This window comes from Pyxicephalus adspersus, chromosome 6 (genome assembly GCF_032062135.1).
Source record: "Pyxicephalus adspersus chromosome 6, UCB_Pads_2.0, whole genome shotgun sequence".
NCBI classification, from domain to species: Eukaryota; Metazoa; Chordata; class Amphibia; order Anura; family Pyxicephalidae; genus Pyxicephalus; species Pyxicephalus adspersus.
This window is the reverse complement of record NC_092863.1, coordinates 21,030,560-21,046,622: the sequence shown is the minus strand read 5'-3', so window position 1 is coordinate 21,046,622 and position 16,063 is coordinate 21,030,560. Positions and strand designations below refer to the sequence as shown.

The 16,063-nt window shown below is 36.3% G+C and overlaps 1 protein-coding gene across 2 annotated transcripts in view; it reads left to right on the top strand.

The window, feature by feature from the left end:
* The window catches only part of ARHGAP23 (Rho GTPase activating protein 23), a 157,869-nt gene that overhangs the window by 130,434 nt on the left and 11,372 nt on the right, over nt 1–16,063 (top strand). For both annotated transcript variants that reach the window (XM_072414912.1, XM_072414913.1), the window contains 6 exons: nt 1,313–1,386; nt 5,377–5,466; nt 5,615–5,740; nt 7,728–7,769; nt 10,285–10,378; nt 15,764–15,795. In XM_072414912.1, coding sequence (XP_072271013.1) covers nt 1,313–1,386; nt 5,377–5,466; nt 5,615–5,740; nt 7,728–7,769; nt 10,285–10,378; nt 15,764–15,795 — 458 coding nt within the window. The remainder of the gene's footprint in view (nt 1–1,312; nt 1,387–5,376; nt 5,467–5,614; nt 5,741–7,727; nt 7,770–10,284; nt 10,379–15,763; nt 15,796–16,063) is intronic.

Sequence of the window (16,063 nt, the reverse complement as noted above, 5' to 3'; positions counted from 1 at the left end):
AGCATATCAATTCCAGGTTTGCTGTATTACCCAGGTCCATTGATGAAAGTGTATCTCCTCCAGCCTTGAAAATCTTTATTAAATCAGGCCCAATGTATTTGAAAAATAGGTTCTTTTCTTGTTTATGGACATCCAGTGGGCCATATGTATGAGACTTAATGTGGATAACTGGAGATGTTGTCATATGTCTATACTAGTTTACATATGTTTAATTTGTCTAATGAATGTGTTTTTATGGATAAATATGAATAAAGTCTTATCGTTTTATGCTCTACTGCCTTTTATGTCCCAAAACATATGTCTTTCTTTGTATCTAGAATTAGACATGTGGCAGTGTTAAATATATATAGGAGATTAGTAAGATCTCAATTGTTGTACTAAAGTAGTTCCAAGCAATCACCCAACCAATTATGTGCTATTTGAGAAATTTTGTTCCATGTGATCCAGTTATTAACAAATTTATTACAGCACATCCACAGATGGTTTATAGAAAGTTGCCATCATTTAAAGATAAATTAGTAAAAAGTCACTTTTAAAGTGATTTTAAAAATTGTGTTTTTAGGTGGAGTTTGTGACATTTGGTACCACACCCCCAACTATATCAATTCTTTTCAATAGGAGAGGATAGAAGGAAGCAGGCACAGTGTGGAGAGCTATTGAGGGGTAATAAGTGTTGATTTTCACTGATTTGCTATTGAGGAAATACACTGTTCCCTTGGAACTGAATAAGTATATTTTGTGTGCCTTTAAAACACAATATGATTGATAAATTATAAAACCCTATGCTTCCCTGGCAACCAGCTTTACTATCTCCTCTATTTGATTATATGTACTTTTTGCAACTGTAAATTACATCTTGAAAAATTCACAATTATATTATATTTATGGGAAGATGAATTCTTGACAATGTAATCATTATTAAAGCTCCATAGAATTTTCTGATATTAGCATTTGTGATAAGAAATGAAGGAATGTTCTTTCCGCTTGTAAGATGCATATTTAAAGATGTATAATGTTGTTTTTAAAATAAGGTGCTTTGTAATGTAATTTGATGCCTCAAAAGTCCCTATATGCTATTTGTATGCCTATTTTGTGATTGGACAAGAATACTAGGATGGGGCATCTGTAATGTAAAGGTCTCATTTATTTGATATGCAGGATTAGGCTTGAAATACTATACTTTATCTTTAAATAATAAAAAATGGTTTGTCTGTTTGCCAGATGTTACTAAAAGTTATGTCTGAATTCATTGTGTTTTTAATGGTTTTCCAGCTTGGTGAATGTGCATTTATGCTCTCTGCTTTTTTTACAGACAAATATAATGAATTTATAGAGGCCAATCGCCTGGAGAATTCCAGTGAGAGGATGAAAAGGCTTCGCAAACTGGTAAAAAGAAAACTGAACTTTTTTTTGTTATTGCTGTTTCGATTTTTGTTTTAAGCAGACCTTAGACATTTTTTTTAATGATAGGAAGGTCTAGTATTGGTTTTCTGGTCATAAAGCATCCTTTAAGAATCTGTAATGTTCCTTTTCCTCTTTTATACAACACCCAATTTCATTATGTTGACATACACAAGTTTGTTTTTATCATCTTTTGAAGGAAAAAATGTTTTATATTCATTAACTTTTTTTTTTACTGTCGCCATCGGGAGAATAGGACTTCTACTTCTGTTCTTCTTTACATCTAGATGTTTTGCATAGTGTCCTATGGGTGTGTGGATAGGAGCGCAGAGCCTCCCGGGATACTACGCTCCTGGCTGCTCCTTCTGTGCATGCTCTATAATCTCGGGCATGCGCAGAAAGAGCCCTTTCCTCAAAAGAAAAAGATATTGCCGATCTCACGCATGCACAGTGAGATCGGCAAGTTTTTTCCCCATCTACGCCACCTGATCTCGCGCCTGCATCGGGTGACATGGGAAGAAGAACCCGGAAGAACAGAGAGATGGGGGTGACATGGGGGGGCCCGAAGACGAATACCGGGGCGACGTGGGACCTGATGGAAGAAACCTCTGGACCGATCAACTTCTCTGCGGGAATGAAGTTTAGTGTATTTTTTTGTTTTTAGGTTTTCATTCTTTAAATGGAGACAGTCACCTACAAGCAAAGATGCCCATATGATTACATCTCATTATAGTCAAGGAGACTGAAAGCGTACCTAAACTTTTTTTAAATGCAGCATCCTTTAAAAAAAAAAAAAAAAAAGGCGCTTCAGCACCACCCCCTAATTCTGAATAAATGGGGCAGTGCTGCCTAAACATCCTTTTCATCTTTCCTATGTAGAATGGAAGCGCAAAGCCTTGCGGCTCTTGGGCGTTCCTTCTGTGCATGCCTGAGCATCTCGGGCATGCACAGAAGGAGCCTTTTTTTCTCAAAATGAAAATTTGCTGATCTCACGCATGCACAATGAGATCAACAAATTTTTTTTTTCATCCTACGTCATCCAATCTTTCACCTGGGTCAGGTGACGTAGGATGAAGAACCCGGAGGTGAAGACAAAGATGGCGGCGCCTGGAGTGCTGGCTCCGGGACAGATGCCGAGACGACGCGGGACCATATGCTGGACATCCCCCGGAGTGATCGGACTGCCCTGCGGGATTAAAGGTGTGTTTTTTTATTTTATTTTTTTTTTATATTAGAGTATAGTTCCTCTTTAATGTGTAAATAGATTTAAATACAAATCAACAACATAGCAACATAACATTAACATAAAATAGTACAATAATGCATAAGTAGATAATGCATACAAAAGTAAGTAAAGAAAAATGCAGAAAGAACAGAGAATAGCTATTTGAATTTAAAAAAGGCCCTTTAACTAATTGTTTCTTTTAAACTTAGTTGTTTAGTGGCATTTATGGATTTAATCCATAAAGTTGTATTGTATCAATACTAACTGATCTAGAATGTGTCAACTGATACAAGCCATAATTCAGAAGTTATCAATCCTTCCAATAGTCTTAAGAGTTGTATATTATCCTTAAGGTATAAAGGTAATTCATAATAGGATACTAAATAAAGGTCAACCAAATTGTTCATGGTTTCAGAAATTCACCCCATACCAGACACTATTGGTCTACCTGGGATTTAGTGGATCTTGGGAGGAGTGCAGATAGTAGGAATGACTGAAAGTTTAAATTGTAAACTAATCCATTGTTGTTTAACACAGTATTATTTGCTTTCTAAATTTAGAATTGGATGTTGGATTACAGGAATACATGATATTGATTGGTACCAAGCTGTAGAGAATACCTATTATTATTATTATTTCAGTACTACCCTTGTCAAGTGGTTTAATGACAATTTCCAAATTATTCTTAAGATGCTTTAAGGCCAGTCTCTAACTTACTTGTTACATTATTGTGTGATCTGAACAAAGTATCATTAAAATGAGGTAAGGCAGAGTTCTCAAGCTCACTCTTTTCAGAGTGTTTTTTTGCCATTGCAGTAGGTCTCTCAGTGCCTAAAAATCTCCACCATCAAAATTTTCAATGTTAGGGGATGATGGTCGATCAGCAGAGGTATTTTAATTGTAAATTACCTTATAATTAAGAAATGTGCAAATAGGTAAAGATCTTTATACAATAAAGTCTATTAATTTTAGGGGTTCAATTGCCACAGGGAAGTGGTTTATGACAGTAGGGTGAAAACAGTTTCAACACTATCCTCCTCCTCCATATATGCTGCTGAATCTCCTGATGAAGCAGGTACCACTAAACTTTGAAATGAGTTGAGTTATACACCTCCATTTTCCTGTCTCCTACAATAATAATATCATAAATAATCTTTTTAAGAATGACTGATAGTACCAGTTGAGGCAGTAGGGGCAGTTGAGCAAGTAAAGCTACTGCTGTGAACCATACATTGTGGCAGAAGATCATTGATGTTTTTCAATATTTTATGTGCATAATGTTTTTATTGTTTTTTTTCTTGGATATCTCAATTTTTTCGGGATATTTCGGGCAGTTTGCATTTGTTTGAAGTGCATGCCATTGTGCATGTGTTGTGCAGTGCTGCAATGCTCTGCAACTGTGTGTGCAAGTCGTGTTGGTGGCACCACAAACTGTGATTTGCACGTTATGGGTTAGTACATGAGGTATGATGTAAATGGCTGTTAAAGGGTATCTCCTGGCACAGCACTAAGTACAAAGATAAAGTGCATATATGGGGGCTATGTATGGCAAAGGATTTGTATGCCCATCCAGTCTTGACATTTACATAGAAATTTATAGATGTGCAACACAGAAAAGTCCTATCTGATTGGTCTGGTCCTAATCAGTAAAATGAGAAGCACCACACTTTTGAGGTCATCTTTTTTTTCATTGTACTCTTTTTCCTATGAGTATGTTTCTTGTGCTGCTTCTCTCTTATCATGCTCTAAAAGAACTGCAAGATGCTAATACCTGATTCAATTCAGGTTCTTACACTGCTTGCATTTATACAAAACTGCATTTAATTAAAAAATTAATTAATTCAGAGCCTCACTAATGGGTCTTTTTATTTTGATTGAATTTTGGGTTTAAACTGGGACCAAGTATGTGAATGATCAAAAATTGTATTCAGGCACAGAATGACTAATATGCCTTTATGTACTTGTGTTTTCCAGGTTTACGTATTAGGCTCATTACTGAAAAACTTTTTTTTTGGTTGCCCAAAGACTTGGACTGATTTCGTTAATCTTTCTGCTAGCACTTTAATTTGCTCCTGCTTGTTATCTTATCCTATCCCTGACCTGTCCATGCTTTACAATGGGGTTCTGTGTTCCTGCCTGGACTTTTAGTTGTCATGCTTGTTTAGAAGATCAAATTTTGGTATCTGTCTACAACCTAAAATCTATGAATAATTTCATAATAAATTATGAATAATTGTGTTCCCAGCAGTTCTGGAGAAGCCTATACCGAGCAAGAGGCTGCTCCTTTATAAAAACCATAGTGTTCCTATTCCATTGGTAAGGTGATAAATTAAAGCTATCCCACACTGGAAAAGATGGACTATCACTATCGAAAGATAGACTATCATGAGAAAACCTGGGTGATCCAGCAAACCTAGAATGGCGTTTCCTCAAAATCATTTGCTATTAGTTGGTAAATGTTTTAAATCCTAGACCAGATCCATTCCAGGGAAGATGAATTACTCTCCTGTTCTCCTGTGACAATCTATCTTTTCCAGTCTTGTACAGTTTTCATAAATAAGACCCAGAAAATCCACTTCAATCTGTGAGATTTAAATATCATGGCCAGGGTTGTACCTACTTCTTACTCTATCAATCCAGACTGTTGGAAATTAAAAATTTTGTTTGTTTGCTGTGTTGTGCCATCAATTGTTGTTGTTGTTCACACTAGGAATTCTAATTTCTGTTCTTTTCTACTCCTTTTTCACTAGATTCAGGAGCTCCCAGTTTACTATTATGAGACACTACGGTTCCTAGTCCGACATCTAAAAACAGTAGCTGACCACTCAGAAAAAAACAAGGTAAGAGATTTTTATGATTGTAGAAGTGCAGTCTGGTTTTTGACACACAGAGAAAGCACATACTATTCTAAAACTTTCAATTATTCATTACCTCCTTATTACTCCAAAAAAAAAATCTTATACTTTTCTCATTTTTTTTTAAATTCAGATGGAGCCCCGAAATCTAGCTTTGGTTTTTGGCCCTACTCTTGTCAGAACATCTGAAGATAACATGACAGACATGGTGACACATATGCCAGATCGCTATAAAATTGTAGAGACGCTCATCCAACATGTAAGCAAATGTCATATTGGAAAAAAACAATGTGACAACTAATAGTTAAACCATGACATGTTTGATAGCAGTTAAAATATTTTTAGCATTATAAATTCACTCTTGCATTCTTTAATATGTACACTTATGAGATGACAGTCCTAACAGTCAATGTTTCATGAGAAAGTCCAGCCAAAATGTATTTTTATTGTTGGCTATACGTTGGAGAAGGATTAAAACCTTTTCAGATTTCACTGCTATCCAGAGCTCAATTAGTAATTACTGTGATAGGAAAATACCCAGAAACTACACTGAAAAAATAATTTCCAAAGGAAAAGGAGAACCCTTACACCTTTGCTGTCTGCTTCACTGTTGCAAATTTTCTCTATCTAAGATAGACAGAAAACAGCTGTGAAATTCTGATAGCAATAAAATCCAACAGTGTTTTAATGGCTTGACATACAGTACCCCTAGAACTTTATGCAGCTCCTGTAGGTTAAATTACTTGTAGATTTACAAAGACAAGTGCATGAAAAAAATAGAGGGCAAATTTGTAGGGTTAATTTTAGCCAATATTAAAGATAACAGCAGTATAGACGTTTGAAGCAACTGTTACCAAACAAATTTGCTTAAAGTTCATTAGTTCAGTGATAGCCAGAAAAAAGTAGTAGTAGTCAGTGGAGAAGTGTATAGGTGCAGTGAAAGAAATACATTTCGGTGCATTGATGTATAATAGATAGGAGTGTGGGTATCTGTTAAGAATGATGTGATTGTGCAGTGATTGTCATTGCAGAAGTATGTGGTAGCTTAGTGGCAGTTAGAAGAGAAAAGTGCAGCAGTACAGTGAAAAGAGCAGGGTGACCTGTGTGACTGTCAATGTTAGTGTGTCTTCATGTAGTATTACAGCGGTGGTTAGTACAACAGTGTTAAGAAAAGAAACCTGCAGAGGCCATTAGGGTACAACTATGCAGCACTGCAGTGGTAGTCAGTAAAGAAATGCACACCAGTTTAAAAGCTATTTACTGAAGAATAGCACAGCATTGCAGAATTAGTTTAGTGGGTTTGTGTGTTGGTCCCTAATGAGAAAACGTGCAGGGGTGGTGGCAATCAATGAAGAAATGTGTGGTTCCCAATGGAGGTTGGAGGAGAAAAGTTAGAATGAAATTATGTGGAACTATTGTGACTATAGTAGCATAAAGAATAAACTAGGTAACTCCTGTTCAGCTTTCTTGAATTTTGAATGCTGCCAAAAAATATAAATACACACTTCAGGTGATGCCAAGCATCACCAGCAATTCCTAGTAGGTAGTAATAGATTATATTCTGGTGAGCATAAGATAACCTTTATGGAATATTGTTTTAATTGTTATATTTAAATACCTATTCTTGACTGAAACACAATCTGCAGTTAACCTTACCAAGAAAGAATATACACAAAATGATCCCATACTGTCTAAATTTAAGTTGCTCAAATTATATTGATGACTCCAACAATAGAGACAGTGTGGACAGAGGTTTCCAAAAGCCAGGGCCTCTCAACATTTAAATCCAACTGACATGTATTGACCAATTCTGAAGACGATAGAAGTTATGGGAGCACACCTGGAATGGATCTGGTCCAGGATTGAAAACATTTGCCAACTACTGTAAAAGCAAATTATTATTTTAAAAAATCCATTCCAGGTTTGCTGGATCCTCCATGTTCTTTCACGCTAATCTATCTGCTCTAGTCTTGTAGAGATTTAAAAAAGCAGGCTGATTGTAAATGCATATTTGGGAAAAAGGCACAGTGGACCATGGTAGGTAAATTAAAAATGTAATAGGTCAGAAATAAAGAAGATAGAAAATGAATAAAAATAAAGTATTTATGCTTTATTATTATGAAGGAGTGAAGCGGTGAAACTGATTGGCAGTGATCAATAGCCTGATGTGTTTTCTTCTCTTTAAAGTTAAATGTTGTTCCTTCTCTGTAACTTGCTACCACTTACTCTTCCTCTTTGTGTTGCAGTCTGACTGGTTCTTCAATGAGGAACATGAGAAAGCTGAGAAGGTAAATATGCTGATAAATGGGAGCATGTCTACACATATGGCTCCAAAGCAATTATCGCATAACATTGTATTATCATTGCATTTACAGGGTTCTTTTTTTTTCATTGCGGAGATGCTTCATGTTGAAACTCATGGTCAGTGTGCTTGTCAACTGCTTGACTAGAACACTTTAAAATCTCTGTTAAGCATTTGTAGGCAATTCAAACATGTAAAAAGTCTTTTGGAAGTGTTTCTGTGGAAAAAGTTCATACAAATGTAGGGCATCTGTTAATGTTAACGTTGATTATGATGGGTTCCTCCAACTTAGTAACACACAGAACTACTAGAAGTACACACCAAACTGGCTGTGCAACAGATGTAACCTGACTTTATTTTGTATAGTAATATAATAAAACAGCATAAAATAGCATAATACAGTATGGTAAATACCAATGTAAAACAATCGTAGAGGAAGGGGAAATCCATAGCTGGACATTAAAAACTTGACTAAATATGAATGCTGCTATATAGTGCTTGAACCTGTCCCTGGAAATAGCAGTTTATCAGCTGAAGACCCTCTTTTTGCAGATGAGTAAGAAAAAGGATGTTTTCAGATTCCAGACAAATAAATGACAGGTTCTCTTGAATAGTAAACTTTGCCCTTCCACACTGATGGGCAGACAGCTGAAAACTGCAGCATCCCTGAAAGGGAGATCTATTGCGATGGAGGGAGCATAATCCATTGACTGCACATCTTCCAACGATTCAGCAGCTCCCCAATCCATAAAAGTCATGCAGGTCAACAGATAATTATTCCAAAAACGTTGTGAAACTTTCTAAAAATGCAATAAAAAACTAAAATCTGTAACTTATTAATTTATTTTAACCCTTACTTAAAAGGCAAAACAACCTCAAAAGATTTTCAGTGTTTTCACTGACAAACCTAATTCTACTTGTTAAACATGAACAAATTTGGACCACACTCCAAAAAAAGTAGGGACAGCTGCCAATTAACACTGGATCACATCTTTTAGTTACACTTCTTAATAATTTGGTAACTTAACAAACTAAGTGTTGTGTTTTTTGTGTGGAATTTTTGCTCATTCTTGCTCTTTACAAATCTGGAGCTGTCCCATGGACACCTTTGTATTATTCTCCTCTTCATAATGCACCAGACATAGGAGACTGCAGGCAGGCCAGCTGAGCACATAGACTTTGGTCCTGATTTAATAAAGCTCTCCAAGGCTGGAGAGGATACACCTGGGTGATCTAGCAAACAAGGAATAGATTTCATAACAGTTGCTTACTATTTGTTAGCAAACATTGGTCCACAATTCTGGACCAGATCCATTCCAGGTTTGCTGGATCACCCAAGTTCACTGAAGAAAGTGTATCTTCTCCAGCCTTGGGGAGCTTTAATAAACCAGACCCTTTATGTAAAGAAAGTCATATTCTTGTAATTGGTGCAAAATGATGCCTTGCTAAAATATACATAGGGTTCTTGCAAAAAAAAAAAAAAAAAATACATGTAATCTGTTATTTTACCTAAACTTTTATTTAATAGGCAAAATGTCAAATTACAGATTTTAGTTTTTACTGCATTTTTGGAAACATTTTTGGAAATGGGATTTCACCCACGCTTGCAAAGCCAAAATAACAGTAGGTAGAATGTCTAACAAAGGCACAGAATATTCAGTCCTTGGCTTCAGTCATGGCTTCAGCACTATACAGAAAGGATTTTTTTTTCAGACATTTTACAATACTGTGGCCTATTAACTCAGATTACAGTGGTAGATTCAGTACCACAGTAGCAACTGGCTAAATGGGAAAACTCTCAGATCACATGTACTGAGTGAACAGGGGTTTTGGCTCCTGCAATCCTGTCAAAACTCTGCTTTAACCACTGGGGATCTCTCCTGTGTTGCTCACAGCCAACTCAGACAGCACACAGGGATTAGCTTTCCCCAAATATATCCATCAAGATGGAGACTCTTTCCTTCTTCACAGACTTGCTTGCAAAATCTTTCCTTGCTCAGATGTCGCACATTGCAAACTGGCACAAGTGTCTGTATAGCATCTTTAATCTACTGGTGCTAAGTTTTCTGAAATAGAATGACCCTTAGTGAGGGCAAACAGTGTGGAAACTAATCCTGTTTCATAACAAAATTAAATGCTGGCTTTGCAAAATAAAACATTTATGCTGTAGATGAGCATGACAGATAGCATAGTAGTAATTTCGGAGATAGCTATACAAATGACATATTTCTGCTGTGTTTAAGAAGTCTTCAGCACTAGAAAACTGCTCCTATGAGGATTTTTGTTGAAAAACATCTGTAAATGCATGTCAAAATCAACTGCAAATACCACTGGCTGCCAAGCCGTTGAAAAAGAGTGTTGTACCTTCTGTAATTGCTGTTACTGTACTGGATGTGTAATATGTCTCATAGTGTGCCTCTAATGCATCACATGTCTACTTTTTTTTTTTTTTGCTACATGACTTTGTTAAATGGATAACTTTTGCATTTTATGTCTTTTAGACTCCAGTGGATGAGTCAGTTTCTCAGTCTGTACCAAATATTGAACACCTTCTACCAAATATTGGAAGGACAATACATCTAGGAGATACCTCAGGTACATTCTGAAATTTTCTGTCATATGGGTAAAACCATTTAAAACAGCACAATTTATAACAATTTTAGTACATTTATGTACCCCATTCTTAAAACTTCTTAACGTTTTCGGTAATTTACTGAATGCAGTGGTGGTGCGCAGAAAACCAGATTTCATTTTACTATAACAACATCAGATACAGGGCCACCATCCACGGGACTACTGTAACTAGTCTGTCAAAACAGGAGCCTACCAGATAACCAGCAAAATCTATGCAGCATTTTCCTTCCTGTATGACTGGTTGTCCTCACACAGCAGCTCAGTCTTGGCTTAGGGGCAGAGAGAGCTGTCAATAAACCTTGGCAGACTGCTAGCTCTGCCCTGTCTGAGAGGTGTACATACTGGTATGTATCTTTTCCTAATTTTTTTTCTCCATTAGAACATCTGAGCAGAACTGATAAACTGAAAGATCACTAAAACCCACAGCAGAGCCCAGCATATCAGGGTGTAGGTTTTCTGTAAAAGAACAAGACCAGACCTGTGGCAGGAGCAAGCAATCCTGCACATCACTTAGAGAATGCCACCTTGCCAGTCACTCAGCTTCTGCACTGTAAAGCTGGTTCCTAAATAACAAGCGTTTACAGATTTGACAACAGAGCTTTTAAAAGTGTTCACAATTTCTTCAAATTATAGAAAAAGTTAGGAATAAAAGAAAAATGTTTTTGCAAGCGCCTAAAAAAAACCTAGCAGTTACCATTCCATGGGCTGGAGAGGGTTAAGTTTAGGTGCTGGGAAGAGTAGTTGAATTACGTATCAAGAAGCGGGTTTGGGGTTAAGATTAGACAGCTCTATGGGATTTTAGTTCTATAGGTGGCAAATACGATAGATCAGTGGCTCCCTCCTCTCTATGTGACCCTATTTAGTACATAGGTTTATCCCTGAGTGCTGTAACCAGTAGCAATTATTCCTAAGCTTCTGTTCATAGCTGTCTGACTCCAGATGATATTTGATTGGTTGCATTAGCTCAATAGACTTACGGGACCACTATGGCTAAAATAAATCCTGATAGTTGTATAAATGTCACTTGCATAGTAAATAGTAGAGTTATATTCAACTCCAATCATAGCTATACGACTGCGAATCCAGAAAGTTTACATAGTATGGGGTCTAGAAATTTCCTTTGGCGGCCATGACTAGAAAAATTGCAATACGTTACTGAAATGTGCATGTTTTTGGTTTGTTAATTTTAATTCCCTTACAATTAGCTTCATTTACTAGTGTGCCTAAGAAAAAAGAATGGTCTTTGTTCTTTGGCAGATGCTAACAGGAATATTCTTTTTATTCTCTAGCTGTACTTGTCTAAAATACAGTTAAATCTAACCAGGAATGTCTCAACAAAATGGGAGGCCTAAACTGGAAAAATTGGGCCTAACTAAGCTTGGTTGCTGCAATGTGTGGTTACTATTGGGAAATGGGTGTGGTTATACAGTGAATACTGCTAAACAGTAATAATATTGTTGTCAATTGCATACTTTTTACTGTTTTTTCATGCCCATGTAAGTGGACCACAATCCATAACCCCCAAGTCCACATTCTAGCCAAAAGACCCCCATACCATAACCCATAACCCCCCCAGTCCACATTCCAGCCAAAATACTTACAAGCCATAATCCATAACCACCAGCCCCAAGCCCACATCCCAGCCATAGCCCCCCTCCCCAAATGACAGTCCATTATCCCTCAGGTCTGCATTCCAGCCTTACATCCCTCATGCCATAATCCACACAACACCCAGGTCTACAAAGCAGTTTTTGCAAAGCCCCCTCCATTCCATATTCTAACCATGATTTTAGCTAGGTCCACATGACAGCAAAATGTACCTGTATAGCTGAGAAGAAAAACTATACTGCATTGTGGAGATCGTGTGACAAAATGCAATCAGAAGGATAATGATGATCATAAAACGTCCATTTTACTGTAATGATGACATAAATATACTTGTATGATTGTGGTGGGTAGTCATTTATTACTATAGTAAGACTAGCACAATAGTCAATCTTTTCATAGATAAATACATAGTTCTGAGATTCCCTGGCATGTGGTAATAATCCCCAGCCTTTCTTCCTTTCCTTCCTTATCTGGCCTCTGATCCTCTTCCTTTTACTTCTCTCAGTGGATCTTCTACAGCTGTGAACGGTATGGTTTGGTTTTTAATGCTTCCTAATCACACAGGTGGTAGTAAGAGAGATGGCAGTCACATTTAGTAGAGTTTCTTAAGAAATTAGATACATTGCAGAAAACAAATTTACCCCCCAATTAACTTTAGGTCTTCTGTTTGAGTAGATAGAAAGTTGTAAAATGTGTTTGAGCAGGGTAGATTTTATGCAATAGAAGATTTGGACTCTATCATCTCTCTCATTACCACTAACCTCAAGCTTTATTACATGGTTGTTAGTATCTGGCGTTGTGTCGCACTAGTGTCTCTTTGTCCTGTTACTTGTGGCTCTTACCCACTTAATACTGTGGCCCAAAAACGTTTGCTGCAGTCCACTCCATATCTAAAAGATTTATTTTGTATGCATAGTGCTGTCTAAATATAATTTTAAAACAGCATTTATCATGTTTAATGATTTAGAGGTTCTTTATCCAGCTATTATTATAAGGCTTGTAAATTGGGCCTCCAACAGTGTTTTCAAGGTCATACTGGTATCATAGAAAGTGTTATCTGCTAAAACATCAATTGGGTGTTATTTTACCTGATTTACAGAGATAGAGCTTGACCTTCTCTTCTCAGACATGACAGGTTCTGATAGAATACCACCTCTTTCTTCATTACAATTCTGTAATGATCTGGAATCAGTTCTGGTTTTATCCATTATTCCATTTCCTCGATCACTTGTATATAACATCTTTTCATTACATGTCTGTAATGATGTGGAATCAGTCCTGGTTTTAATCATTCATCCATTATCCATTATTCCATTTACTCCATCACTTGTTTATAATGTCTGTTTTTAGAGTTGCTTATAGCCTAGGCCAAGAAACTTTTAGGCTTGCTTCACTAGACCAACCTATACAATCTACCCACAGCTTTCCACAGGATGCTCAGCTAAAAGCATATAACTTCTGGGAGTCTAGGGGCATAAAACATCTGGTAGACATCTTTAAAACTCCCCCCTCCTATCCTATTTTATAATACACCCAAGTTAAGCATTCTATTGCATGTCCTCAAGCATCTTTGATACTTATTTAGATGCATCTTCCATTTGTAGATGTCCCTGCGTTTCATTATTAGTTTACCCACATTTACTCTTTTTTTGGTGTTCACTCCCCTGAGAAAAATCAAAGGTCTCCTTTGTGGCCAAGAAGGTTGGTTAGTGAGAAAAGGCATGAAATGCAATAGAAAATTATATAAAGAGTTTACTGTGCCTTTAGTATACTCTTGTTAGAACCCCCTGCAAATGATCATATTACATGTCCCAAATGTTTGAGGTATTGTCTACAAAGAGCTTTTTTTTTTGGTACACACTTGTCAATTTATGGGCCTTATTTCACAACACACTAGGGATATTTCCCTATTTCTTGCTTTCATTCATCCCCCATTAACATCCACCTCTCAGCAATTTTGAACATTTTTGTGTGTTAACAGTAAAAAATATATTTTTAATAAACCGGTTGCTTCCTGCTCCCTTTACCACTGCTAACTAACACAAGTTTTGCATACTTTCCATTTATTGATAGAATGGTAGCTAGTAAACATTTCAAAACATGCATGCATGTTTGGTTTTACAGTATGCTTTACTTTGATGTACAGTTGTATCTTGCATTGGTAAGCATTGTAAACACAACTCTGTTCCTCTTGTTACCTGTGTCTCACTTATTTGAATGTTCAAAGTTAGCATGTAACATATTCTTGTTTTTTTTTTATTAAAAAATATTTTTTAAAAATTTAAATTGAAATACATCCCTCACCGCAAAATGTTTTCTAAAACAATATTTGAGCAACCTGTACGTTTTTTTGTAAATACACTGGATCAGGGGTGCCTACACGTTTTTGGCTTGCAAGCTAGTTTTAAAATGACCAAGTCAAAATGATCTATCAACAATAAAAACTTGGACTTATTACCTCCTGTGCACAGTAGAGTTTATTTTGAAAGGCAGGGCTCCGTGATCTACTCGCGTTGCCTTTGCAATCTCTCGGTAGATCACAATCCACCTGTTGGGCACCCCTGCACTAGATGAAGCTAAGGTTAGGCCATGAAACAGAGATTGTGATTAATAATTTTTTATGTATACTGTACATTTTTTATCTCTATATAGATTTATCTTTCTACTTATGTCACATGCGTGCCTTCAGTTGTGTCTCTCCCAAACTGCCACATGTCTCATTATTCCCATTTCCCCCTTTTGCTGGGGTAACCTGCATTTGTCTTTTATGTAGTCTTTCTGTGTGTTTGTTTTTTGTTAAGCTTTTAGTGCTTTATCTTCCAGAGTTTTTTTATAATCTGGAGGGAATCTGTATTCCAGTTTAATATTAGAAAAAAATACATGCATTTATTATATACAATACATTTTGTAAACCAGGGACAATGCATGCTTATATAATTTTCTCATTGTTTGAAAATATCTAAAATTGCAATAACCCGGACTTTTCTAAAGAAAATTGTCAAGGTTGTATCTGTGTATAAAGAGCTGTAATATTTAGAGATTTAAATCTGGAGTAGTTTTTTTCCCTACATACTTGAAAACATAGTAACAATTGCTTAAAAAACATAAATGCTCACCTAGGTTTTTTAGGGTATTTTATATTAGGTGATCAGGTCATGTTTTCCCTTAAATCCTAGCACATCCTGTCATTTTATCTTATGGGGAAAAATGTAACGATGACTTCACTGATAGGTATTGTTTATTATTAAGTAACAACTCTTTTTGTTTTCTCTGTCTCTGTTTTTTATTTTTTTTTTGCTTTACTACACTTTGCAAATGTTTGTTCTTGTTTTTAATGTATTAATAAATAAGGGTTACTTGGAGTCATTAGAAATTGCCCTTGCCATGTAGAATATTTTGCCACCATTATTGGTATATTTGTAAGCTGATAATAAAAACAAATTCCCCAGACTCTTAGTTATTGTATGAATGATGTTTTAGGTGGACTTAAATGTATAAATGTACTTGATAAAAACCATCCTCAAATACAGGCTATACATCTACTAACCACATTTTAGGGGGGCACCTTGTTTTTGTGTTGTATAGTGTGTTGAACATCTGTAATAGATCTAGGCTTCTCATTTGTCCTGTGAACAATATTAGAGTATTATTGAAAGCTGCAACAGTAAGTTAACTTTCTTGTTTGTTGTTGCATATGACCTGTATGCACTCTTACTGTATTTTCTGTTTTAATTTTAGATTCAACCAACAGTGATTCTGCCAAAGCAAAGGTGGGTACATGGAAAATAATGTGTGATGTGCACTTAACATGAGCTTAGGGCTGTCACAAGGCAATACAGACTTGAAAAGTGACATAAAATATAGTTTTTTCTTGTTTCTCATTTGGTATAAGCATGTCCTGTGTGAGGAAAAAAACCTTGCTGAGGTGTTCCTAGAAGGGTGGGCTGTGTAGACAGTTTAGGATGACATGGGGCTTAATATACTTATGGAGGTAAATTGATATATCACCTTGCATTGAATTATCACTTAGCTTGCAGA